Here is a 22,662-nt window from a genome sequence, read left to right on the forward strand (position 1 = left end):
CTCTCGGGGAGCCGGCGGCCAGCAGAAGCCCAAGGGGAGCATCACCAAGAGCCGGAGGGCCGAGCCCAGCGCCATGCTGCCGGGGGGGGGCTCGCAGGCGCCTCTGCCCCGGGCCCGCTCCAGCGATCCCAGCGGCGCTCGGCCCCGGGCGCACCGCGCGGAGCGGGAGGGAAGGGCGCAGGGGTCACACAAACAGCGCCGGGGGGGGCAGGCCGGGACGGGACGGGGGCGGGCAGGGCCTGCAGGCCAGGCTGGCCCCGAGCCGCTGCGGGGAAGCTTTGCGCAACCCCGGGGCGAGCCAAAGAGCCAGCCCGGAGCCAGCCCGGGCAGCGCCGGGGGTGCGGAGGGGACAGGGGCTCTGTGCCGCTCGGCAGGGGCCCTGCCAGGCGCCGCCACGGCAGCAGCGTGAGTCCGCTCGGGGCAGCTCCGCAGTGCCCGGGGGCAGCTCTCCGGTGCCCGGGGGCAGCGGCGGCAGGCGGAACCCAAGCGCGGCTGCCCGTTCCCCGCCGGCCCGGTGCGCTGCTGCGCAGTTCCCCTCCCGGCGTGGCCGCCAGCGCCCACCCACCCCGGCCCCGGCTCGCCTCAGAGCCGCTCCCTCCGCCCCGCCGAGCCCCGCATGGCGAAGCAGAGCCCCGGCGAGCCCCAGCCCCGCGAGAAGGGCAAGAAGAGGAGGAGGAGGAAGAAGAAGAAGAAGGGCAAGGCCGGGCATGGCGGCGGGGAGGCGGCGCAGAAAGGCCCCGGCCTGGCGGCAGCTCCCCCCCGCAGCCCAGGGGAGTTCTCCTCCAACTGGAAGGCGCTGCAGGAGGTGAGGGGAGCCGGGGAAGGGTCGGCTGGGGAGAGATGAAGGAGTGGGGAAGGGCGCCGGGGCCACGCTGCGGATCTGCGGCTGCAGCCCCACGTTGGACACAGCAAATGTCCACACACAGGCAGGGACTAGAACAGGTCACTCAAAGCCTCATCCAGGCTGGTCCTCAACACCTGCAGGGAGGTTGTGGAGCACAGAAGCACCCAACGTGATCTTCGATCACGTTGGGTGCTTCTGTGCTCCACAACCTCCCTGGGAAACCTGTGCCAGGCTCTCACCACCCTCACTGCAAACAACTTCTTCCTAACATCCACTTTCAGTCTGCCTGTCCAGGTCCCTCGGGATGGATCCCTGCCCTCTGGCAAGTCGACTGTGCCCCCTGCAAACCTGCTGAGGCTGCACTGATTCCTCTGTCCATAGCACTGCCTTTGTATCAAGGAATGAAGTGCTGCAGGCAGGGATCAGGCGTAGACTGAAGCAGGTTGGCAGAGAGCTCCAAGCTCAGCCAGCACAGCCTAGCACCCAGCCCTGCCCAACCAACCACACCATGGCACTAAGTGCCCCAGCCAGGCTTGGCTGCAACACCTCCAGCCACAAAGACTCCACCACCTCCCTGGGCAGCCCATTCCAATGCCAATCACTCTCTCTGACAACAACTTCCTAACAACATCCAGCCTGGACTTGCCCTGGCACAGCTTGAGGCTGTGTCCCCTTCTTCTGTTGCTGGCTGCCTGGCAGCAGAGCCCAACCCCACCTGGCTACAGCCTCCCTGCAGGCAGCTGCAGGCAGCAATGAGCTCTGCCCTGAGCCTCCTCTGCTGCAGGCTGCACACCCCCAGCTCCCTCAGCCTCTCCTCACAGGGCTGTGCTCCAGGCCCCTCCCCAGCCTTGCTGCCCTTCTCCAAACACCTTCCAGCACCTCAACATCTCTCTGCAATGGAGGAGCCCAGAACTGGACACAGCACTGCAGGGGTGGCCTGAGCAGTGCTGAGTTTGAGTCCTTGCAGCTAATTCCCATAGAGCCAGCTCGAGAGTGCAGGACCCCTGGGCACTGCCACACCTTCCAGCTGGCAGGAACCCTGGCAGGGTTGAGATGCACCAAAATAATCCTTCTTCCCATTCTGTGTTTTTTAGCTGCTGAAACAGCAGAGAAATAGCTCCAATGAGTCCCTCTCTGCATGTCAAACAGACACCAAAAAGAAGCATCCAGTCAAAGCTGGGACCAGCCACGAAGGCTCAGCTGTCAATGGGAAGGTGAAGGCCAAATCCTCACCTAAAGTGGACCATGGTTCTGCTAAGGAAAAACCTCCTCTGGCTAAGGCAGAACCCAAGGAGGTTGCAGCTGAGAGGATTTTAAATGGTACCAAAAGCAGTGGGAAAGGCTGCAAAGAGAATAAGAGAAATGGCAACACTGGAGAGAAGAAAAAGGAAAATGGCAACACTGTAAAGGAGGGAAAGAAAAATGGTCAAGCTGCCAAGGAGAAGGAAAAAAGGCAGAATGCCAACACTGTCAGGGAGAAAGAGGATGTAAAACACAAGAGGAGGAAAGCTGAAGAAGCTGTGGAGCAGCCCCCCAAAGAGTGAGTAGAGTCACAGAATGGTTTAGGTTGGAAGGGACCTCAAGGATCAGCCAGTCCCAACCCCCTGCCATAGGCAGGAACAGCTCCCACTAGAGCAGGTTGCTCAAGAACTCAGCCAACCTGGCCTTGAACACCTCCAGGGAGGTTGTGGAGCACAGAAGCACAGTGAGGCAGAGCAGGCAGGCAGAAGCAGCACACACTGAGGCAGAGGCATCTCAGCTGCTTGCAGCTTAGCTCCATTTCTATTCCTTTGGCCACAGAGAGTCACCAATCAGATGGCAGTTGCCAAACTGACCATATGAGGTGACCCCAGGGCTTGCTCACCCTTATTTGGGCAAGACACCAACAAGTGCCTAAACCCCTGTGGGTCCCTGTTTATCACTTTGGGAGAGGATATAGTGGGCCCAAGCCTTTGTTTTCCTCCCATCCTTGCTTCCCCCATCAGCAGAAGGATGGGACAAGCCAGGACATCTCCTAGGCCTGCCAGGATAAGGCCTCAGCCATCTGTGTGAGTATTCCTTCTGGGAGGTGTGCATCCAAGCCAGCTGGACTCTTGCAGACTGAATCTGAGGTGAAGTAAAAGGCATGCTGACCTTGCTCCTCAGAAGCAGCAGACCTGCACAGCTCACACCACCAGACTCATCCTCACAGAGCTGATGGCCTGATTTAAATGCTAAATGTCCTTTTCTTATCCTGTTATAATCCAGGGCTTGGCTGAAGGCTCCTCAGTGTAATCAAATCTCTGCTTTAACAGGCCTGAAATCTGGTTTGATGACGTCGATCCCAAAGACATTGAAGCAGCAATAGGACCTGAAGCAGCCAAAGTTGCTAGGAGAAACCTAGGGCTGGAAACAGACCAATCCAAACTGTCTGTGGAGCAAGTGCTGGTGAAAGAAAAGGCTTTTGAAGGGTGAGTGGCATTGCAGGAAGGGGCACTGAGATGATCTTCTGCCAGCTGTAATTTGCAGGTGGCACAGCACAAGCTGGCATCTCCCCTCAGCCTGCTGGCAGGCAAGACTGCACTTTGCCCTGTTCTGGTGGCAGAGGTGTCATAGAATGGTTTAGGTTGGAAAGGACCTCAAAACTCATCCAGGGACACCTCCCACTGGAACAGGTCACTCAAGGCCTCATCCAAGCTGGTCCTGAACACCTCCAGGGAGGTTGTGGAGCACAGAAGCACCCAACGTGATCAAAGATCACGTTGGGTGCTTCTGTGCTCCACAACCTCCCTGGGAAACCTGTGCCAGTGTCTCATCACCCTCAACCTGTGCCAGTCTCTCACCACCCTCACTGCAAACAACTTCTTCCTACCATCCACTTTCAATCTCCCCTCTGCCACTTTAAACCCATTCCTCCTCCTCCTCCTGTCATTCCCAGACCTTGTCAATAGTCCCTCCCTAGCCCTCCTAGAGCTCCCCTTCAGATCCTGGAAGGCTACTCCAAGGTCTTCTCAAAGCCTTCTCTCTCCTCCAGTGTCACTGAGCTGTCTTTTTGTCTTGCAGGCTGACACAAGCTGTAGCCATGGACTGTGAGATGGTGGGAGTGGGGCCCAAGGGGGAAGACAGCATCGTGGCTCGAGTGTCCATCGTCAACCAGTTTGGGAAGTGCATTTATGACAAGTATGTGAAGCCCACAGAGGAGGTGACAGACTACAGGACAGCTGTCAGTGGCATACGCCCTCAGAACATAAAATCAGGTAGGAGGCTTCTCCCCCAGCACCCCCAAAAAGTGTGCTTTAAGGAGGGAAACATCTTAACAGGCTGCCATGGAAATCTCAGAGAGGTTTCAGATCTGTTTTGAGAACTGGGACAATCAAATGCAGCCTGGATGCTAAGAAAAGCTTCTTGCAGAGTGGTCACTGATGCACTAGAACCAAGTAACTTGTGGGTTCTGCTCCTTGGCTTTGCTCTGCTGAGAGCCCACCCCAAATCCTGCCTCCACTTCTGCTGTCCCCAGCAGGAGGAGGAAATAGAGCTCAAAGTGAAGGCAAGAGACACATCTGTAGCCCTGGGGCTCTGCATGGCAGTGTCAGCTCTGGGTGGCTGGCTGCTTGTTGTCCAAATAAGCTTTAGCAGGGCAAGAGAGGGGATTTTGCCCCTTGGCTCTGCTCTGCTGAGACCTCACCTCCAATCCTGCCTCCAGTTCTGCTGTCTCCAGGATAAGAAGGACACAGAGCTGCTGGAGAGAGTTCAGAGGAGGGCACAAAGATGATCCAAGGGCTGGAGGAGCCCTGTTGTGAACACAGGCTGAGGGAGCTGGGGGTCTGCAGCCTGGAGAAGGCTCCAGGGGCACCTCAGAGCTGCTGCCAGTACCTGAAAGGATCCTGCAGGAAGGCTGCAGAGAGACTTTTGCTGAGGGTGTCTAGAGACAGGCCAAGGGGGAGTGGTTTGAAGCTGAGGCACTGCAGGGTTAGACTGGAGCTGAGGAAGAAGTTCTTCATTGTGAGGGTGGTGAGACTCTGGCACAGGCTGCTCAAGGGGGTTGTGGCTGCCTCCTCCCTGGGGGTGTTCAAAGCCAGGCTGGGTGAGTCCTTGAGCAGCTGAGTTTAGTTGAGATATGTCCCTGCTCATGGCAGGCAGGTTGGAGCAGATGATCTGTGAGGTCCCTCCCAACCTGAGCCATTCTCTGATTCTATGATGATGGTGTGAGAATAACAGGAAGTTTATTTCATAGAAGGGCTTGTGAGGGACCTTAAGGCTCAGCATTCCCTTAGAGTGCTCTGAAATTCTCCTGTAGCAAGCAGAGGATTTGGTGAACTGTGCAAATTAGTCCAGCTCCAGGCCCAACGCTCCTGCTGCCTTCACTGAAAGAGATGCAGAGCTTTAGCTGCAGTGTTCTGGCCACAGAGGGTCGAGTTGTTTGGTGCTTCTAATGCAAACTGTTTCCTCCTGTGGCCTTTTTTTAGGGGAAGACTTCAAAACAGTTCAGAAGGAGGTTGCCAACATCTTGAATGGAAGGATTTTAGTGGGACACTCCTTACGCAATGATCTAAAGGTACAGGGCTGCAGCTTTCTTCTTCTGAAGGCTCAAAGGTTGATTCAGTTCCTAATCCAACTGCCTGGGGCTGCTGAGCACCCCTAACCTGAAAACTTCCTCAGTGTCTGCTGCACCTAGGACAGCCACAGTTACCTGCCCAGTTCTTCAGCTTCCAGACTCTTCCTCACGGCACTGGGGTGCTCCCCACGGCACTGGTGTGCTCACTTGCAGAGCCAGGAAGGAAACAGTGATGAGAAAAGTGTTTGCATGCTTTGCTTAGCCCCCAGAGCTCAGCAGCCTGGGCCCCCTCACCAGAGACAGGTGTCTCAGGGCGTGCTACACCAGCACTGCAGGTCATGCTGCCAGCTTCAGTTCTGGTTCTCCTGCTAAGGAGGCACCAACTGGTGTCTGAGTGGATCTTGGGCTTGTCCATTCATGGTTTTGAACTCTATTTCATAGTGGGTGGAAGGGAGCAGCAGGAGCTGTGCACTCAGCTGCATCAGTGTGCCAGCTGCAGGAGCTGTGCACTCAGCTGCATCAGTGTGCAAGCTGCAGGAGCTGTGCACTCAGCTGCATCAGTGTGCAAGCTGCAGGAGCTGTGCACTCAGCTGCATCAGTGTGCCAGCTGCAGGAGCTGTGCACTCAGCTGCATCAGTGTGCAAGCTGCAGGAGCTGTGCACTCAGCTGCATCAGTGTGCAAGCAGCTGCAGGAGCTGTGCACTCAGCTGCATCAGTGTGCAAGCAGCTGCAGGAGCTGTGCACTCAGCTGCATCAGTGTGCCAGCTGCAGGAGCTGCGCACTCAGCTGCATCAGTGTGCCAGCTGCAGGAGCTGTGCACTCAGCTGCATCAGTGTGCCAGCAGCAGGAGCTGTGCACTCAGCTGCATCAGTGTGCCAGCTGCAGGAGCTGTGCACTCAGCTGCATCAGTGTGCCAGCTGCAGGAGCTGTGCACTCAGCTGCATCAGTGTGCAAGCTGCAGGATGGTTTGGACTGGCAGTTTCTTTTCTTCCAGGTCCTCTTCCTTGATCACCCCCAGAAGAAGATCCGTGACACACAGAGGTACAAACCTTTCAAAGAAAGGGTCAAGGTAAGGAACTGAGGGGAAAGTAGCCCTCTAGAAACTGACTGCCAGCTGCCAGCACCTCCTGCACTGGCCTCTGCCTGACCCTTTCCTTCTTTGCCCCCAGCCACAGGGATCCCTGCTTTTCCACCTGGAAGCACCAGGCTAGCTGAACGCTTGCCTGGTGTTTGAGATCCATCAGTGAGTTACTTAGCTGAGTACAAGCACTGCTGCTAATATCTGCACAAAATTCAGTGGCTTTTCCACTCTTCAGCACTTCCATGGTCTTCATAATGCTTTTCTGGGCTGCAGGACAAGAGGACAGAATCCCAGAATGGGCTGGAAGAGATCTTAAAGATCATGGAATCCTATTCCCCTGCCATGTGCAGGGACCCCTTCCACTAGACCAAGCTGCAACTTCCAACCTGGCTTTGCAGGCTTGGAGCCTCCATGACTTCTCCAGAGTGGTACAGTTCCACTTGAGTGAGGCTGATCCTCACTGGCATCATTTGCACAGGGATATAAAGCAATGGATGGCTTCATGCTTCTGCTTAGACTGCTGGAGTCAGACTGTTCACAGACTGCACAGGGGTGGAAGGGACCTTCAAAGCTCAGGGACATGTCCAACTTGCAGGGACACATCTAACTTGAGCAGGCTGCCCAGGGCCACATCAAATTTGATCTTCAGTGTCTCTAGGAGTGAGGCCTCAGCCACATCCTTAAGCAACCTGTTCCAGTATTTCACCACCCTCATTGTGCAGAACTTCCTCCTGATGTCCAACCTAAACATTTCCTGCTCCAGTTTCAAACCATTGTCCTCCTTATATCACTCCAGACCCTTCTAAAGGGTCCTTCCAGCAGTGGCCACAGCATAGAATTAGTCAGGGCTGGAAGGGAGCACAAGGATCAGGCAGTGCCAACCCCCCTGCCATGGGCAGAGATACCTCACACTAGAGCAGGCTGCCCAGAGCCTCAGCCAGCCTGGCCTTAAACACCTCCAGGGATGGGGCCTCAACCACCTCCCTGGGCAATCCCTTCCAGGCTCTCATCACCCTCATGCTGAAGAACTTCTTCCTAACATCCAGGCTGACTCTCCTCATTCCCAGCTTTGTTCCATTCCCCCCAGTTCTATCACTCCCTGACAGCCTATAAAGTCCCTCCCCAGCTTTCTTGTAGCCCCCTTAAGATACTGAAAGGTCACCTGGGAGCCTTCTCCTCTGCAGACTGAATAGCCCCAACTTCCTCAGTCTTGTCATAGCAGAGCAGCTCCAGTCCTCTACTCATCCTGGTGGCCCTTCTCTGGACACCTTCCAGTACATCCATAGCCCTCTTGTCCCAGGGGCTCCAGAACTGGATGCCTGACTCTGTGTGTTGTGCTTGCAGAGTTCCAGGCCATCGCTGAAGCTGCTCTGTGAGAAGCTGCTGAACGTTCGTGTGCAGACGTCAGAGCACTGCTCGGTGAGTGCACTCCTGGCTGGGGGTCAGGGCACTGCATGAGAGCTCAGAGCACTGCTCAGTGAGTGCACTCCTGGCTGGGGGTCAGGGCACTGCATGAGAGCTCAGAGCACTGCTGGGTGAGTGCACTCCTGGCTGGGGGTCAGGGCACTGCATGAGAGCTCAGAGCACTGCTCAGTGAGTGCACTCCTGGCTGGGGGTCAGGGCACTGCATGAGAGCTGTGGGGGCTGGGTTCATTCCAGAATGCTGAGGCTTCATTCTAGCATCTCAAAGTCATTAAGCCATAGACTGGCTGAAGTTGGAAGGGACCTCACACATCATCTCCTCCAACCTGCCTGCCACAGGCAGAGACACCTCTCAGCTAGACTCAGCTGCTCTCAAGGCCTCATCCAACCTGGCCTTGAACACCCCCAGGCAGGAGGCAGCCACAGCCCCCCTGAGCAGCCTGTTCCAGAGTCTCACCTCCCTCAGACTGAAGAACTCCTTCCTCAGCTCTACTCTAACCCTGCTCTCAGCTTCAAACCATTCCCCCTTGGCCTGTCTCTAGACACCCTCAGCAAAAGTCTCTCTGCAGCCTTCCTGCAGGCTCCCTTCAGGCACTGGCAGTGTTCTCCAGGCTGCACACTCCCAGCTCCCTCTGCCTGTCCTCACAGCAGAGCTGCACCAGCCCTTGGATCATCTTTGTGCCCTCCTCTGGACTCTGTCCAGCAGCTCTGTGACCAGGACTGGAGGCAGAATTGGAAGTGAGGTCTCAGCAGAGCAGAACCCAGGGGCAGAATCCCCTCTATTGCCCTGCTGCCCACACTTCTCTGCCTGCAGCCCAGCACACAGCTGCCTTCTGGGCTGCATGAGGGCACTGCTGGCTCCTGGAGAGCTGCTCAGCAACCAACATCCCCAAAGCTTTCTTCAGAGCTGCTCCCAACCTGCTCTGCACCCAGCTTGGATTTGTGCCTGGGACTGGCCAGAGTCAGCAATCTCTGCTTAGGCAGCAGCACACAGCAGGATTGCCATTTCCATTTGCTTGCTGTTACACAGCTCACAGCACTTGGATTCTTTCCTTCTAGTCATAAACTTGTGCACAAGTCATCTGTGTTCTGTTTCAGTATTAATTCTTGTTACTCTGAGATCCTCAAGGGGGAAAAAAAAAGGTAATTCTAGATATTGCTTCAGCTTACCTTAAAAGCAGCATAGCATAAAACACTGAGCCTGCTGCTGAATGGCACCAGTCAGTGCCTTTTCCTTCAGGGGGGGATTCAACAGAGGAGGGAACTGACCAAGGCAAATTCTAAAGGTAGCTTCCATGATGAATGAATCCAAATGCGTTTTTAAATCCTTCTGGTCTCCCAAGTTACAATGAGAAAGAGAAGAGCATAGCCTGCTGGTGAGCTGTGCTCTGAACCCGTAGGATCCAGCAGGATGGAAGAGAGCTCCAAGCTCAGCCAGCCCAGCCTAGCACCCAGCCCTGCCCAAGCACCCAGGCCATGGCACTAAGTGCCCCAGCCAGGCTTGGCTTCAACACCTCCAGCCACAAAGACTCCACCACCTCCCTGGGCAGCCCATTCCAATGCCAATCACTCTCTCTGACAACAACTTCCTAACAACATCCAGCCTAGACCTGCCCTGCCACAGCTTCAGCCTGAGGCCCCTTCTTCTGTCCCTGGCTGCCTGGCAGCAGAGCCCAACCCCACCTGGCTACAGCCTCCCTGCAGGCAGCTGCAGGCAGCAATCAGCTCTGCCCTGAGCCTCCTCTGCTGCAGGCTGCACCCCCCCAGCTCCCTCAGCCTCTCCTCACAGGGCTCTGCTCCAGGCCCCTCCCCAGCTTTGTCGCCCTCCTGTGGACACCTTCCAGTACTGCAACATCTCTCTTGAATTGAGGAGCCCAGAACTGGACACAGCACTCCAGGGGTGGCCTGAGCAGTGCTGAGCACAGGGGCAGAAGAACCTCCCTTGTCCTGCTGCCCACACTGCTCCTGAGCCAGCCCAGGATGCCGTTGGCTCTGCTGGGCACACAGGCCCCTCACCTGCTCAGTCTCTTTCCACTAGTCACAGAACCTAAATCTAGGAAGAAACTCTGCAACATTACTCGAAAGGAAGGAAGATTTTGCTGTTTATTAACACTTCAAGCATGGCAGCTACATTTCATTAAGCCTCCTGTTCTGTTCTCTCTCAGATTCAGGATGCACAAGCAGCTATGAGACTCTACACCTTGGAGAAAAAGAAATGGGAAGCTGCTATCAAGAACAAACCTAACAACAAGAAACCTAAAACCTGAATGCTTTTTATCTGCAGCATTTGCTGGTTTCCTGCCACATTCTAGGGCACATTTAGAGATAACCAAGAACTAACAGCAGCTGCTTGATAAAATCAGTCAAGATAATGCTTCTGACCTGCTAAGTGAATGCTGCCAGTGTCCCCTCTCTGAATGGGACCCACAACCCAATGCCTGCTACTGTGTTTAAACAACATTTGTAACAAAAACCTGCACATGTGAAGTGCTTCAGTTTGGTTTCTGCAAAGGAAATGGACTGGGAAAGGGTTGTTTAAAAAAACACAGTAGATGAAAGGGGAAAAAAAAACCTGCCAGGACTCAAATCTTGAAAGTATAAAGTCTCAAAGTAAGGCAAACTCCTCATTATTGCTGTTAATCTCTGTCGTGGTACCCAAACCCTCCCAGTTTAGAGCTGTTTATCCATTACTAATGGCCCAGTGTGAAAGTTTCTGAAGAGAAAAAGCTTTTGCCAACCTATTTGGAGGATCCAAACTTCTCTGTCTGAACCAGAAGTGGACAAGTCCTGTTCTTGTACAAAAAGGTTTTCATTTATACTTCTGCAGTTTCAAGAGTGTTGCATCCACAAGGCTCCTTATCTCCTGGAGAGAAACAGGAGATTTGTCCAGCCCAGAACTGGGTTTGCTCCACTTGTTTTTATATTCCTCTATTAATAAAAACAGTGTCTAAAAAAAGTCTTTTGTGGAAGCATAGAATCAGTCAGGGTTGGAAGAGACCACAAGGAGCAGCCAGTTCCAACCCCCCTGCCATGCCCAGGGACACCCTACCCTAGAGCAGGCTGCACACAGCCTCAGCCAGCCTGGCCTTAAACACTTGCAGGGATAGGGCCTCAACCACCTCCCTGAGCAACCTATTCCAGGCTCTCACTACTCTCATGGTGAAGAACTTCCTCCTCACATTCAGTCTGAACCTACATCATCACAGAATGGCTCAGGATGGAAGGGATCTCAGATCATCTACTCCAACCTGTCCAGGGCAGGGACACCTCTCAGCTAGCCTCAGCTGCTCAAGGACTCATCCAACCTGGCTTTGAACACCCCCAGGCAGGAGGCAGCCACAGCCTCTCTAGGCAGCCTGTGCCAGAGTCTCACCACTCACTGAACAACTTCTTCCTCTGCTCCATCTAACCCTGCCCTACCTCAGCGTCAAACCGTTCCCCCTTGGCCTGGCCCTAGACACCCTCAGGAAAATTCCCCTCTGCAGCCTTCCTGCAGGATCTCTTCAGGCACTGGCAGGCAGCTCTAAGGTCCCCCTGGAGCCTTCTCTCATCCAGGCTGCACACTCCCAGCTCCCTCAGCCCTTAAAATGAGGTGAGGGCTGATCCTGTGAAATCCAAAGCAACTCTTAACCACCTGATTAAATGGAATAGATAAGCTTTAGAGGTCCCTTCCAACCCAAACCATTCTAACCCCTCTGCAGTGAGGGGCTGACAAAAATCCATCACCAGAAATACATGAAGCATCCAGCCTGTTATCACAGTGACTCCTACATACCATGCTAGAAGGGAAGTGGCTCTTTATGTCAGACAGCAGTTCTTCCATGTTCAGGGACAGCATCTCCAGCAGAACATCATCTGTGGTGTAAACAAGCAAGGGCATTTATGGTTACAGTTGCCAATGGAGCTCAAAGAGCAGAGAGAGAACAGATCTACACGAGGAGAGGGCAAGAGGAGGGGAATTGGAATGAACATCCCAGAGACATTTGTAATTGCCCAAGAACAAATAGATGAGCTCTCAGTTCTAATTCATAGACTGGGTTGGAAGAAACCTCAAAGCTCAGCCAGTTCCAGCCCCCTGCCATGGGCAGGGACACTTCCTACCAGCCCAGGTTGCCCAAGGCCTCATCCAACCTGGCCTTGAACATCTCCAGGGAGGAAGCATCCACAACCTCCCTGGGCAACCTGTTCTTGACAGTGAGACACCAGAATTTCTTCCTCATCTCCACTGTCAGTCTCCCCTCTTCCAGCCCAAAGCCATTGTCCCTCTTTCTGCCACTCCCAAGTCTTGTCAGAAGTCCCTTCCCAGCTCTCCTGTAGCCTCCTTCAGGCACCGGAAGGCTGCTCTAAGGTCTACCTGGAGCCTTTTCGCTCCAGGCTAAATGCCCCCAACTCTCTCAGCCTGTCCCCACAGGGGAGGCTCTCCAGCCCTGGAATCATCTTTGTGGCCTCCTCTGGACCATCTCCAGTAGCTCCATGTTCCTGTCACAATGGGGACACCAGAGCTGGATGCAGTGCTCCAGGTGGGGTCTCAGCAGAGCAGAGTAAAGGGGCAGAACCCCCTCTCTTGTCCTGCTTTCATCACACATCCTCCTGGCTCAGGCACAGTCCTCCCTGATTGCTGCTAACACAGATCCATGGAATTGTTTTGGCTGTAAAAGACCTTTTCAGATCATCCAGGCCAAACATTCTCTAACTCTATCAAGCCTGGTGCCAAACCATGTCCCTCAGCACCACAGCTCTGTCTCTTTTAAAGACCTCCAGGGATGGGGATTCAACCATCTCCCTGGGCAGCCTGTTCCAGTGCTTGGGAACCCTCTCATGTCTCTGCAGCAGCTGCTTTTAGGCATTTCTTCACTATGTTTTGGGGGTGAGGGAGAGGAAGAGGCTCAGCAAATATCCATCTCACCATACTGAACCATCTCATTCATCAGCATGCAGATAGTTTCCACCACTTGTGGATCATGGAAGTGCAGGTGGCAGGTGTCTGTGAGCAGGTTTATTCCACTACCATTTGAATCAGTTACCAATCTCAGAGCTGGTATCTCTGAAAAGGAGACAGAAACACTGCTGGGCAGCTGCAGACTGCAGGATCTGCTTCCCAAAGCCCTGCTCCCCCTAGCACATCTGTGAGAGTCTTCCAGGAAGTCATTCCCATTATTTGCACTCCTCCTAAAAGCTGTTCTGAGTCCTAGAATGGCTCAGGTTGGAAAGGACCTCAGATCATCTACCTCACACACACCCCCCTGCCATGGGCAGGGACACTTCCAACTAGACTCAGCTGCCCAAGGCCCCATCCAACCTGGCCTTCAACACCTCCAGGGAGGAGGCATCGACAGACTCCCTGGGCAACCTATTCCAGAGTCTCACCACCCTCAGACTGAAGAACTCCTTCCTAAGCTCCACTCTAAGCCTGCTGTGCCTCAGCTTCAAACCATTCCCCTTGGCCTGTCTCTAGACACCCTCAGCAAAAGGTCCCCTTGGAATCTTTTGCTCTCCTGGCTGTACACCCCCAGCTCCCTCCACCTGTCCTCACAGCAGAGCTGCTCCAACGCTTGGAGCATCTTTGTGCCCTCCTCTGAACTCTTTCCAGCAGCTCTGTGTCCTTCTTATGCTGGGGACAGCAGAACTGAAGGTATGATTGGAGGTGAGGTCTCAGCAGAGCAGAGCCAAGGGGCAAAATCCCCTCTCATGCCCTGCTGAAGCTTATGTGGACAACAAGCAGCCAGCCACACAGAGCTGACACCACCATGCAGAGCCCCAGGGCTACTGAAGTGTCTCTTGCCTTCACTTTGAGCTCCACCTTTTGGCACAGTTCCAAGATCACAAAACACCAAACCATTTCAGTTACTGCTAGATCAGACTGTACTGCTCTGATGCTTCTCAGGCCCACTGGGTCCCATGGGAAGAAAACACCAAATTCACACCTCCAGTGTCACGATTTCCTCTCCTGCAAGAGAAGGTTAACTCAGGAGAGCAGATGTCAATCCCCTCTCACTGGGAACTTCTCAACTATCCACAACCCTCCCAACTCCTGAGCTGCTTTGCAATGAGTAGGAACTGCTGAATGGTACCAGACAGCCTTAGAAGGCTTGCTAAGGCCAGGCAGACATTCTTCACCAGCACTGCTCTTCCTGGGTTCTCTCTGAGTGCATCCAACAGAAGCACAGTTGTGGGCTCAAACTCATCTTCACTTAAGCAACCTGAGGAAAAACAAAGCCCCCAAAACTTCAGAAGCCTTTAAAAACAATCAGCATTTCAACTTCTGCTTCCTGATTCTCAAATCACCTTAACTATGGCATGGAAGTTAAAGGAAGCAGGTGAAATCTTGTATCACAGTAAAAACAAAGACCCAAAGAGGTCTTAGCATGAACTGATCCAGAGCTTTAAATGTCTGACAGACCTTCTGTGCCAAGATTCCCTTTCATTCTCCAAGCCACAAGGACTGGAGAGCCCTGAACACTGAACTGTCCTGCTGGTGGGGACTAGAAATGAGACTGCTCAGGGTGATTTAATCAGCTCTTGCTAGTGGAAGGATGGCAGAAGCACAGGGCAGTAGGTGATCACAAAGCAATATCCTCACAGGAGGAAGAAACAGAGACACAAAGCAGCACTGCACAGGGCAGCAGGTGAGCACAAAGTAATATCCTCACAGGAGGAAGAAACAGAGACACAAAGCAGCACTGCAAGGATGAGCTGGAGTGCACAGGTTGATGAAAATCAAACAGCTTTGCCTTTTGTCTTTTTTATTCTGGACTATTGTTGTCAGTTTCCAAAGCAAAAGGCATAAACCCAAACCTCCCAGTGCCTGCTGTGCTCAAAGGAGCAACACAAATGGGATTCTTGGTCTTAAGAGATAAGCCAGAGATCAAGTTCTCACTCTGCACAGGGTTCCTGTAGCTGCCCATCATTACAGAACCCATCTGCAGCATCTCGTCAGCTAATTGCCAGAGCTCATCAAAAATAGCTTCACCGGGAGGTGAGGAGCAAGTGCGGGGAAGATCGGCTAAGAGAGGCTGCAAGATCCTAACTCTGCTGCCATCTGCAGAGCCTGCTAAGGCCAAGCAGCCTGCATTTAGAGGGTCAGCACCGACAGACACACGTCTGGCACTCTCTGTGCACAAGGGAGGAGAGGAGAGGAGGGGCAAAACACACCTCGGAGTGACAATGCCCATAGGGCAGAGCAAGCAGACTCTGCCACTGCGCCGTTCTGGAGGTGCTCTTGCAGGACTGCAGCGGTCACAGGCACAGCACTTCTCAGCAGCGCTTGGTCTGCACTCTCTGCTTTAGAATGACAAAGAGGAAAGGGAGTTACTGAACCAGGTAATGGCAGCCCGAGCACACTGCACGTTACATGCCAGGGGGGGTGACAGCATGGGAGCAATGCAGTGTTGCTTGAAGAGGAACAAAAGCAGAGGGAAGGAATCTAAACACAAAAACCCAACCCAAACCTCACAGGCAGAGAGCTGAACTTCTGCAGGAGTTCCTTTTCTGTGCCATTTAAATTATACAAAGGGATCACAGCAAGAAGCCTCCCAAAATAGCCTCTTTTTGACAGATTTAGGTCTGAGGATGGATATTTAGCTGGTCACAGAAACCAGACTGCTGCTTGCTTGTACAGAGAGAATAAATCCCAGCAAGTGCAAGCAGACAGACTCACATCCCAGCACTCCACAACTCTCTAAGAATACTTCAGGCTGGAAGGGACCTCAAAGATTGTCTCCTCCAACCTCCCCACCATGGGCAGGGACATCTCTCAGCTAGACTCAGCTGCTCTCAAGGCCACATCAAACCTGGCCTTGAACAACCCCAGGCAGGAGGCAGCCACAGCCTCTCTATGCAGCCTGTGCTGGAGTCTCACTACCTTCACATTGAAGAACTTCTTCCCCAGCTCCAGTCTAGCCCTGTGCTGCCTCAGCTCCAAACCATTCCCCCTTGGCCTGGCTCTAGACACCCTCAGCAAAGGTGTCTCTGCAGCCTCCCTGCAGGATCCCTTCAGGCACTGGCAGCAGCTCTAAGACCCCCCTGGATTCTTCTCTCCAGACTGCACACCCCCAGCTCCCTCAGCCTGTTCCTCAGCAGAGCTGCTCCAGCCCTTGGATCATCTTTGTGGCCTCCTCTGGACTCTCTCCAGCAGCTCTGTGTCCTCCTGCTGAGGACACCAGGACTGAAGGTGAGGTCTCAGCAGATCCAAGGGGCAGAATCCCCTCTCTTGCCCTGCTGCCCACACTCCTCTGGCTGCAGCCCAGCACACAGCTGCCTTCTGGGCTGCAGGAGGGCACTGCTGGCTCCTGGGGAACTGCTCAGCAACTACCACTCCCAAGTCTCTTTCTTCAGAGCTGCTTCCAACCCTCTCTGAACATGCCACAGAAACAAATCCTCTCAAATCTCCCAAAGCAGCCTCATGAGAAGGGGTCAGCTCAAGCAATCACTCGTGCCCCTGCTCTCCAGCACTGTGGGATGCTGCTGCTGCTTTGTTCCCAAGGCAAGGGCAGGAGCACAGTTGCCACCTTGTCAATCACATTCCTTTTGGAACAGAAGTCTCTGGGAGATGTTCAACTCAGGATTGAGCCCAGCTCTGCCAAGAGAAGCTGGGCACAAAGAAATAAGCTGCTGTTAATCCCAAATGCTATTCTGATAGCTAAGAGGCTGTTTGCACTGCACTGCCTCTGCTAAGGGCAGAGCAAAAGCACATGACTGTCACCCCAGAAGCTGTCTGCAGCCTTTGCTTTCTGACACCCTTCCCAAAGCAGCTCTTGGCCTAAGCAGACAGAGTTTTGTGACAAGGTGTCAAAGTAAAAAGGGCTGCTAGGAGATCTGCACTCATTTCCTCTCCTTTAAACCCGGATCCCTTCAGCTTATTCTGGCAGTGCTGTAGAGAGATCTCTCCAGCATGGGAGAAACAATCCAGCCTCAGCAAGAGGAATGTTTGGACTCAATTAGGCACAATACCTGCTGCCTCCCAGTCACATGAGCCTAGGCACAATACTTGCTGTGTTCTGCTCACCGCTCACAGCCAGGCTCCAGAGCACTCCACAGCAAGAGAGGCAAATGTTGCCGTTGGGAAGGAAACATCTTACAACTGACAGCAGGTCTGGAATGACTCCAACTTTCCAGAGATTCTCTGCAGCAGTTTCTGAAAAAGAGAGGGGGGAAAAGAAAAAGAATTCCACAGAATCTGTCCTTTTTGTCCCTCTCACTGTCAGGCAGCACCAGCAACGACTCAACTGGTGACAAACCAGCAACAGGTCACCAGCTGCTGGGCAAAAGGAAGTAAACCAGACCCAAGATGCAGCAAGCACAAGGTTCAGCACTTGTAACCCTTTCAGAAGGCTGTTTGCCCAGCCTCCTCCCTTCCAGATCTGAAATCTACAGTGCAGGAAAGGAACTGAAAGGGTAGAAGTTGTCTAGTTTGCAAATGCTTGCAAGGTGGCAATTCAAGCAGCTTCAGATTTGGAGTCCATAGAATAAGGCAGGTTGGAAGAGAGCTCCAAGTTCAGCCAGCACAACCTAGCACCCAGCCCTGCCCAACCAACCAGGCCATGGCACTAAGTGCCCCAGCCAGGCTTGGCTTCAACACCTCCAGCCACAAAGACTCCACCACCTCCCTGGGCAGCCCATTCCAATGCCAATCACTCTCTCTGACAACAACTTCCTCCTCACATCCAGACTAGACCTGCCCTGGCACAGCTTGAGGCTGTGTCCCCTTCTTCTGGTGCTGGCTGTCTGGCAGCAGAGCCCAACCCCACCTGGCTACAGCCTCCCTGCAGGCAGCTGCAGACAGCAATGAGCTCTGCCCTGAGCCTCCTCTTCCCCAGGCTGCACACCCCCCAGCCAATTCCTGGTGTGATTCCGTTACAGCAGTAGAGAAGTGGGGCTTGTACAAGCTGTGTGTGAGCCCTGAGTAGCAAGAAGACAGCCTCCTCCCAGTTCACCCTTGCCTGGGGGTGTTCAAGGCCAGGTTGGATGAGTCCTTGAGCAGCTGAGTCTGGATAAGAGGTGTTCCTGCCCTGGTGCAGAAACCAGAAGTAGAAACAGAAGAACATTCCCCCCAAAATGAAGAAGGTGACTCACCACTGGTTGCAATCAACATCAACAACCTGCAGGCCAATGAGATGAACTCCTGGTTGTGAGAGTGTTTTCTCACTGTCTCTACCAGGGAGCTGGTCACATTCTCATCCAGGGGCACCACCACATCCTGTTCCAGAGCTGTCCAAAGCAAATATTTTAACAGAGAAAAGACACTTTAAAAACCCCATTTCAGTGGTGCTGAATGAAATCTGCACCTCCTTTTGACATTCATTGGCAGCATTTCTTGAGGTAACACAGGAAAAGTTTACATCTTGTTTTCCTGAAAGAGAATTCTTCCTACTTGCAAGCTTGCAGCATTATCAGGGTGTCACTGGGGTCAATCTGCCAAGGAAGTGACAACAGAGATCATGCAAGAAGCTAAAAACCACTTGGATGGTTTAAACTGAAAGAGCAGAAGACTGAGACTCTCTCATTTCATAGACTCATACAACTGTTTGGGTTGGAAAAGACCCAGAAAAGATCATTAAGTCAAATCATTCTCTAACTCTACCAAGTCTGGTGCTAAATCATGGCCCTCAGCACCAAAGGCAGTTTAATAGCACCACACAGCAGGAAAACAAATTTGGTAGCCTGAGGTCAGCAGCTTGCATTTAAAAACCAACACAGAACTGCAGAAGCACAGAAGGATTCAGGCTGGAAAAGACCCTTGGGACCATCAAGTCCAACCCTACCCTTATAGAGTTCAGCAATTCAAGTCTGCTAGCCCTGAGGAAAGTCCATGACAGTGCAGACTCTTATCAAAGCTGCTCACACTCTTCTAATACCTCCAATTCATGCCCTACAGCCACTGCTGAAGCCATTTCAAACCTCATCTGCCACATCTGACTTCACAAGAGAGAGGCTGCATCATCCAGCACAGAAATGGGAAGGCTCAGAACTGTACCTTGACTAAGAAGCTGAAGCAGCAACCTGCAGCCATCTACTTGTAACTGCAGAGAATCCAGGTGAGTCCTCATAGCACAAGTGGTCAGTTCTACCACTGTCAGCAGGCAGGGCAAGGCTGCAGGGAAAAGAAATCATTTGAGACACTCCTCAGTTACTCAGCTTCAATGTTCAACGAGGATCTATCCTCCAAGTGTTGCAGTTTCAACTCAATTTGAGTCCCTGTGGCTGATGTGATAGGGCAGGACAACATTCTTGGATCAAAGAGAACAAAATGCAAGTAGAGAAGGAACAATGCTGAGAGGATTTTGTAGTCTCTGTGGGGAATCTCTTATGAAAGGCAGCTGCAAGGTTGTGCAAGCTAAAAGTAGTCAGCCACAGTGGCAGTGTTCCCTGGTCAGACAGCAAGTTGTGGGGGAGAACAATCTGCACGGGCCCAGAGCTTTTCAGGACCTGTGGAGGAAAGCATTTCAGCAGGAATCCTAGAGTTAGGAATCACAGAATCCAGCAGGCTGAAAGAGAGCTCCAAGCTCAGCAAGCACAACCTAGCACCCAGCCCTGCCCAACCAACCAGACCATGGCACTAAGTGCCCCAGCCAGGCTTGGCTTCAACACCTCCAGCCACAAAGACTCCACCACCTCCCTGGGCAGCCCATTCCAATGCCAATCACTCTCTCTGCCAGGAACTTCCTAACAACATCCAGCCTAGACCTGCCCTGGCACAGCTTGAGCCTCTGTCCCCGGCTGCCTGGCAGCAGAGCCCAACCCCACCTGGCTACAGCCTCCCTGCAGGCAGCTGCAGGCAGCAATGAGCTCTGCCCTGAGCCTCCTCTGCTGCAGGCTGCACCCCCCCAGCTCCCTCAGCCTCTCCTCACAGGGCTGTGCTCCAGGCCCCTCCACAGCCTTGCTGCCCTTCTCTCAACACCTTCCAGCACCTCAACATCTCTCTTGAATTGAGTGGCCCAGAACTGGACACAGCACTCAAGGTGTGGCCTGCTTTTGGGATAGCTCATACAGCTCCTGAGTGACCCCACAGCTCTCAGGGAAAACAGGATGGGTTTGAAGGGTCTATTCTGAGCACCTTCAGTGATGTGAGCAACAGTCATGGTAAGCTGTGGTGCAGAGATGCCAAACAATCAGCCAGATGAGTGCAAGGCCTTGCACTGCTGTCAATAGGATTGACTGAGGCTCAGAAGGAGCCTTTCAGTTTGTTATTTAGAAGCAAAGCCTGCTGTGTTATTGAGTAAAGATTGCTTCAGGAACAGAGCTCCAGACAGAGATTACCTCAATGAAAGCAGCAAATCATTTTTTCCTTATTGATTACAGATCTGGACACCTCTTGTGCTTTAACACCACAAGCAAAGTGGCAGCTCAAATGGTCTTTGAGCTGAACCTCCAGTGAAAAACGTTCAGGTGCTGGGAGAAAATGAAGTCTTCACACACAGCTTGCAGCTTTGCTAGACACAGAGTTTCCTCTTGCTCCATCACTGACCCCCAGGCTGCCTTCAGTTACTTTCCTCAGAGCTCAGTTTGCTGATTCATCTTAGGTATCAGTTATCAGAAGTGGTGGTGAATGATGCCACATCCAGCTGGCAGCTGTCACTAGCACTGTCCCTCAGGGATCAGTGCTGGGCCCCATCCTCTTTAACAGCTTCATAGATGATCTGGATGAGGGCATGGAGTCAGTCATCAGCAAGTTTGCAGATGACACCATGCTGGGGGCAGATGTGACTGAGCTGGAGGGCAGAAGGGCTCTGCAGCGGGACCTTGACTGCCTGCACAGATGGGCAGAGTCCAATGGGATGGAGTTCAATAGCTCCAAGTGCAGGGTGCTGCACTTTGGCCACAACAACCCCACGGAGAGATACAGGCTGGGGTCAGAGTGGCTGGAGAGCAGCCAGACAGAGAGGGATCTGGGAGTGCTGATTGATGCCCACCTGAACATGAGCCAGCAGTGTGCCCAGGTGGCCAAGAGAGCCAGTGGCATCCTGGCCTGCATCAGGAATGGTGTGGTCAGCAGGAGCAGGGAGGTCATTCTGCCCCTGTACTCTGCACTGGTTAGACCACACCTTGAGTGCTGTGTTCAGTTCTGGGCCCCCCAGTTTAGGAGGGACATTGAGATGCTTGAGCGTGTCCAGAGAAGGGCAACGAGGCTGGGGAGAGGCCTCGAGCACAGCCCTACGAGGAGAGGCTGAGGGAGCTGGGATTGGTTAGCCTGGAGAAGAGGAGGCTCAGGGGAGACCTTATTGCTGTCTACAACTACCTGAGGGGTGGTTGTGGCCAGGAGGAGGTTGCTCTCTTCTCTCAGGTGGCCAGCACCAGAACAAGAGGACACAGCCTCAGACTGTGCCAGGGGAGATTTAGGCTGGAGGTGAGGAGAAAGTTCTTCCCTGAGAGAGTCATTGGGCACTGGAATGGGCTGCCTGGGGAGGTGGTGGAGTCGCCGTCCCTGGAGCTGTTCAAGGCAGGACTGGACGTGGCACTTGGTGCCATGGTCTGGCCTTGAGCTCTGTGGCAAAAGCCTGGACTTGATGATCTGTGAGGTCTCTTCCAGCCTTGGTGATACTGTGATCACTAAGCTGGTGAGGGGTTCTCCAGAGCCCTTTTTTCTGACCTCTGCTGTTCAAAGGTACGTACAAAGCACCAGCACAGCCACAAGAGGCAAAAAGGAGAACTGGGAAGAGTAATTTCTTCTTATTTATTGCCATGAGAAATTGTTTCCTCTTCTCATTATCTAAAGAAAGAGCTGAACAAGTAAAGGAACAAACCAATGCCTTACCACTTCCATCTCTCCCAAGGCTGGCAAGGTGCTGGATGGCTTTAACCTGTGCTGCTTCTACATCCTGGAAAAACTGCATGAATTCTGCAGAGAGCAAGAAAAGTCTAAGCATTGGCTACAAACATTTCCAGCACCTCAATTCTCTCTGGTTTTGGGCAAGATGTGGTTTTATATGAGGGGAACTAATGTCATCTGTGGTTGTTGAAGAGCTAATTCAAGGAGGAGAGGTCATTAAAGCAGTTTAAGCTGTCCCCATGACACATCAAGCAGTTCAATATGAGGAAGTGCTGTGGTTCACCTCCACATTCTGGAGGTGCATTCCATGCATTTGGCATGATGGAATTTGGGGACCTGTTGGGATATTAGAGCAGGGTTAGGGGCTCTAAATGCATTATTCCAAGAGGCTTTTCAGATTCTCTGGCTTAGGGAGAATATAATGGAGCAGATCTTTTGCTGGCATCACAGGATCAGAGTGGTAGGGGCTGGAAGGGACTTCTAGAGATCATCCAGTCCAATCCCACTGCTGAAACAGGATCACTCAGGGCAGGTCACCCAGGAACACCTCCAGGTGGGTTTGGAAAGTCTCCAGAGAAGGAGACTCCACAACCTCTCTGAGCAGCCTGGCCCAGGCCTCCAGCAGCCTCACACCACAGAAGTTTCTCCATGTGTTGAGGGGGAACCTCCAGCTTGTACCAGGGGTTTATTTCCTAGGAGAATCACCATGAAGCTTCTTTTCCTTATTACCTAGAACACTTTCAACTCCTCCCTGAAGGAGCATATCTATCACTGCAGGAGGCAAAGTCCTTTTCAGCTTTACTGAGGTGGCCTCAGCCACAGTCAAACATTTCCTGATGAATGGGACATCAGTCAGCTCCCTAAAAGGACAAGACAAAAGCAGCAAGCAGTTAGAGCAGGGAAGTTACAAAGACAAATGGTTCTCCAAGCTCTTCTTTTCATTCTGCCATCAGAAGCTAATCACATTTCTTTGAAGACTGGATTCCTTCTGACAGAACTCGAGCAATTTGCTTCAA

At 53.0% G+C, this 22,662-nt stretch overlaps 3 protein-coding genes across 13 annotated transcripts in view; 1 reads left to right on the plus strand and 2 right to left on the minus strand.

Annotated features, from left to right (window-relative positions):
* Positions 1-527, minus strand: part of ADAMTS13 (ADAM metallopeptidase with thrombospondin type 1 motif 13) — a 31,210-nt gene extending 30,683 nt beyond the window's left edge. For all 6 annotated transcript variants that reach the window (XM_064171409.1, XM_064171410.1, XM_064171411.1 and 3 more), the window contains exon 1: positions 1-527. In XM_064171409.1, coding sequence (XP_064027479.1) covers positions 1-75 — 75 coding nt within the window. In that variant the 5' untranslated portion in view covers positions 76-527.
* Positions 444-10,840, plus strand: REXO4 (REX4 homolog, 3'-5' exonuclease). Its single transcript, XM_064171420.1, has 8 exons — positions 444-805; positions 1,939-2,384; positions 3,139-3,294; positions 3,887-4,080; positions 5,290-5,378; positions 6,373-6,447; positions 7,804-7,878; positions 10,047-10,840. Exons 1-8 carry the CDS (start codon positions 617-619, stop codon positions 10,146-10,148), a joined length of 1,326 nt encoding a protein of 441 aa, XP_064027490.1. The 5' UTR covers positions 444-616; the 3' UTR covers positions 10,149-10,840.
* STKLD1 (serine/threonine kinase like domain containing 1) overlaps positions 9,962-22,662 on the minus strand; it is a 21,308-nt gene continuing 8,607 nt past the window's right edge. Inside the window, exons 10-20 of one of the 6 annotated variants that reach the window (XR_010308465.1) lie at positions 22,376-22,506; positions 21,632-21,715; positions 18,854-18,970; positions 17,953-18,087; positions 16,886-17,014; positions 15,034-15,162; positions 13,953-14,081; positions 12,788-12,925; positions 11,657-11,736; positions 10,620-10,744; positions 9,962-10,081 (exon numbers count right to left, since the gene is read on the minus strand). Coding sequence is in view for 5 of the 6 variants with exons in the window: in XM_064171415.1 (XP_064027485.1) it covers positions 10,691-10,744; positions 11,657-11,736; positions 12,788-12,925; positions 13,953-14,081; positions 15,034-15,162; positions 16,886-17,014; positions 17,953-18,087; positions 18,854-18,970; positions 21,632-21,715; positions 22,376-22,506 (1,126 nt within the window). In the remaining variant the exon portion in view is untranslated. Of the gene's footprint in view, positions 10,745-11,656; positions 11,737-12,787; positions 12,926-13,952; positions 14,082-15,033; positions 15,163-16,885; positions 17,015-17,952; positions 18,088-18,853; positions 18,971-21,631; positions 21,716-22,375; positions 22,507-22,662 lie in introns of all 6 variants that reach the window. The other 5 variants (XM_064171416.1, XM_064171415.1, XM_064171418.1 and 2 more) reach the window with 5 other exon arrangements.

Source organism: Pogoniulus pusillus, chromosome 35 (assembly GCF_015220805.1).
Source record: "Pogoniulus pusillus isolate bPogPus1 chromosome 35, bPogPus1.pri, whole genome shotgun sequence".
NCBI lineage: Eukaryota > Metazoa > Chordata > Aves > Piciformes > Lybiidae > Pogoniulus > Pogoniulus pusillus.